General features: G+C 31.2%; 1 protein-coding gene across 2 annotated transcripts; it reads right to left on the reverse strand.

The window, feature by feature from the left end:
- Positions 1 to 239: 239 nt before the first annotated feature.
- Positions 240 to 2,774, reverse strand: LOC133817226 (alkane hydroxylase MAH1-like). 2 transcript variants are annotated; one of them, XM_062249682.1, is made up of 3 exons: positions 1,863 to 2,774; positions 948 to 1,467; positions 240 to 878 (listed from the first exon to the last, which is right to left on the reverse strand). In XM_062249682.1, the coding sequence occupies exons 1-3, from the start codon at positions 2,358 to 2,360 to the stop codon at positions 454 to 456; spliced, it is 1,443 nt and encodes a 480-aa protein (XP_062105666.1). In that variant the 5' UTR covers positions 2,361 to 2,774; the 3' UTR covers positions 240 to 453. The 2 variants fall into 2 exon arrangements, with proteins under 2 accessions (XP_062105666.1, XP_062105665.1); XM_062249681.1 differs by having other exon boundaries at positions 240 to 1,467; positions 1,863 to 2,759.
- Positions 2,775 to 3,477: the final 703 nt, after the last annotated feature.

The following is a 3,477-nucleotide window of genomic DNA, read 5'->3' on the forward strand; positions in this document are numbered from 1 at the left end:
ATTATACTAAACATCTTTTATTTATTTAAAATTTATATGATAATTAAAAATATATAATAAAAATAAATACATGTTTGAATAAGCACGTTTATAACTTTAAAACTAAGCAAACGTGTGCTAAAAAAAATATTGATGTGTTTGTGTTTCAATATGTCTCAATATTTTAACTCTATATAATACTGCAAAAAAATATATATTTTAACTAAATAAGAAAACATGATAATATTTGTTACATTCAATTAGAAATACAAATAATAGAACAACTTTTTATTTTAAGGGTTTATTCCAATTAATACACATAAATTTATATTATGTATATTGGCATTAGATATTTGTTTCCAACATATACGTACGTACACTAGATTGAGTACAACAATTAATACCATATAACTATCTTATTAAAAGACACATAAACATAAGAACTCAAGCAACTCTGATCTCGATATGTCATTTTCAAGATCTTTTAGAAATCCTCATTTTGAGTCCATATTTCATGTTAATGGTGATGGTTAAATTAGGAGATACTGGATGTCTTTCCACAACATGAAAATGGTAATTTTTAAGAATAGTGAGGGCCATGACTTTCATCTGAATCAAAGTCATGTCCTTACCCAAACAAGTCCTTGGTCCAATGTGAAAGGCTGGAAACTTGTGAGGTGGTACATAAACAAACTCTCCTTGCTCTGAAATCCATCTCTCTGGCTTGAACTCCAAACAGTCTTTTCCCCAAACCTCTTCCATTCTCCCCGTTGAGTAAACAGACGTCAACACCATTTGCTTTGGCTTTACATGGTGACCACTTGGAAAAACGTCTGCTTTAGTTGGAGTTCTATGGTTGAAAGGCACCGATGGATAGAGACGAAATGTTTCATATATTGCTGCTTGTAGATACACCAACTTACTCAATTCTTCACTATTGAAATTATAATTTAAATTATTACAATTACCTGCCAATTTCTCTTTCATTTCTTCAAGAATTTTGATCTCTATATCAGGGTGAGTCGCCACAAGCCAAAAGAACCAACACAGTCCAGCGGTCAAAGTGTCCCTTGTCGCCGCCAGAAAGCTAAATGCCACGTCTCTGAGAAACTTATCTGAATATGGTTTCTCTTTTTCTTCCATGTAAACTGTTAACATACCAAAATTAGCTTCTTCGTTATTAGTTTCATTATTTGTGTGCCTCATTTGTTCTCGTTTTAGCGAGATGCATTGGAATATGAATTCATCGAACTTTTCTCGTGCTATTCTGAGCTTTCTCTCAGTTCCGACTTGTAACCATCTTTGCAACTTCCAATAGCTTTTTGGTAAAATATGTCGTTGAAACACTGCCTCTTGAATCTCATTAAATGCCTTTTGGTATTCGAGTTTGGGTGATTTAAATGAATAAGAAGCAAGATCCAGCCCAAAAATGAATAGAATTGCATTATCAAATGTGATCATTCGTTGCAATGTTACTTGTAGATCAACCTGTCATATCAATGAAGACCATAAACAACAATTACAATATATTTTTGGGAAGGAAATGATTATTCTACACATCTTGACAACATTCTGTAAATGACCAATCTAGTATATTATATTATACTATTTGTTTATATATGACTATGTTTTATTTAAGGTAAGAATTTTATCGTTTGTAAATAATAATAAATCATGATTAAAAGATATAGATATACGATTATAGTTTTTTACAAAAGACTAGCTACAAAATCTAATTAAGTGCTACTAGTTTTTTAGTAGATAAAGTATTATTGTTGTCAACTATATGCTAAATATATATTTATAGATCCAAAGTGATCTTATTATATATAAATGTAATCTATAGTTTATATGCTCCAAAAGAAAAGAAAAAAAAAACATACCTCAGTTATAGTTTCAGTGGCGTGATTAAGAAATGGGATTAAGTCATTGACGACCTTTCGGTGGAGAGTCGTTGCAACAAATGAATCAAAATTAAGATGCCTTCGAGTCCAGATTTGAAACATTTTTCTTTGAAGTCTCCATAAATCAGAATCAACATTGAGAATCCCATCTCCGAGAACATCAAGCACCTCCCTGAATTCTTTTCCTTTAGGATAGTTAGAGAATTTAGTGGTGGTGATGTGTTGAAGATTCAAAGGATCGCATGTGATTATGAAATCCATGCCACTAAACAAAGGGCCTTTGAACTCAAATGTGCCCCCACTTCTCCTCATAAGCTCTGTTGCGAAGTCATGCATGCGTGGGACGTTATACAGCAGCATCGGCAGCATGCCCAAGATCGGCCAATTCATGATTATTGCGTTTCTATGTCGCCACCAATGATGAATCACAAGAACTAATAAAGCAAATATAACCATCCCAACTATCACCATAGCCATATTATTGGAAGCTATCTCTACCTCTATCTGTTTCTCTCTATATGCATCTATAGATATTATATATATAGTTATATATATAGTAGAATTCTCCTAACGACTTCACTTTAAGTCCTATCGGTGGGGCTCTCAGTGTTCTCGACCTGTGAATAGTTTGCAGTGCAATTTTTTTTATGACCATGTATATTGTAGCTATTTAGGGCATCTTACAAATTTTCAGAAAATTCCGAATAGTTTATAGTACCGAAAACTAAGTTCAAACATGTTGTTGCACGCGTAACTAATTTTTTTTATCCGTGTGGAAACCAACATGTTTGAACCTAGTTTTCGATACTGTAAACTATTCAAAATTTTCTAAAAATTTGCAGGATGCTCTATATAGCTACAATATACACAATCATAAAAAAAATCGTGTCAAAAATTGTTCATAGGTCAAGAAACACTAAGAACTCTACTGGTAAGGCTTAAAGTGAAACATTTATAAAATAAGTGTCATATATATATACATTTGTGAGAAAGATGATGATGAGATTATATTTATTAAACTGGGCCCAGATCAATCCAAGAGATACATCATTCATGTATGATATATATAATTTATTATCTACCTATATACTATTATTATGAATTTTTTCACTTCTAGTCCCAATAAAATTTGTGAGTGAAAAAATATATGTATACTTGTATCATCACTGAAAAATTCGTATGACAAAAAATTACAACTTTTTATGAGTAAATATGTTTATTGTTACTATAAAGAAGAGAGACAGTAACTAACAACTTTTGTCATTGAAGTATAACCTATTTTGTAGTGCATACTGCACTTGTTAACGTCTATGACACGAGAATTACACATGTTTGTAATTATTTCTGATATTAATTTATGTTGGGGTGTATTAAAAAAATATTGTTATTTACATTTGAAAATTGATTTGATACAAATTGTGTATATATATAAGTAGTAGGTAAGAAAAGAACCTGGTAGAAGAAACTATAAATCGACCGAATAATTAATATTATACCATAACGGTCACCATATATATGCCAATCGACAAAACAACTACATATATTATTATGGGTATTTATTACTTGTGGATTTTATTATAGTGTGGGCACTCAA

The sequence above is a fragment of the Humulus lupulus genome, chromosome 2, assembly GCF_963169125.1.
Source record: "Humulus lupulus chromosome 2, drHumLupu1.1, whole genome shotgun sequence".
In the NCBI taxonomy this organism is placed as follows: Eukaryota; Viridiplantae; Streptophyta; class Magnoliopsida; order Rosales; family Cannabaceae; genus Humulus; species Humulus lupulus.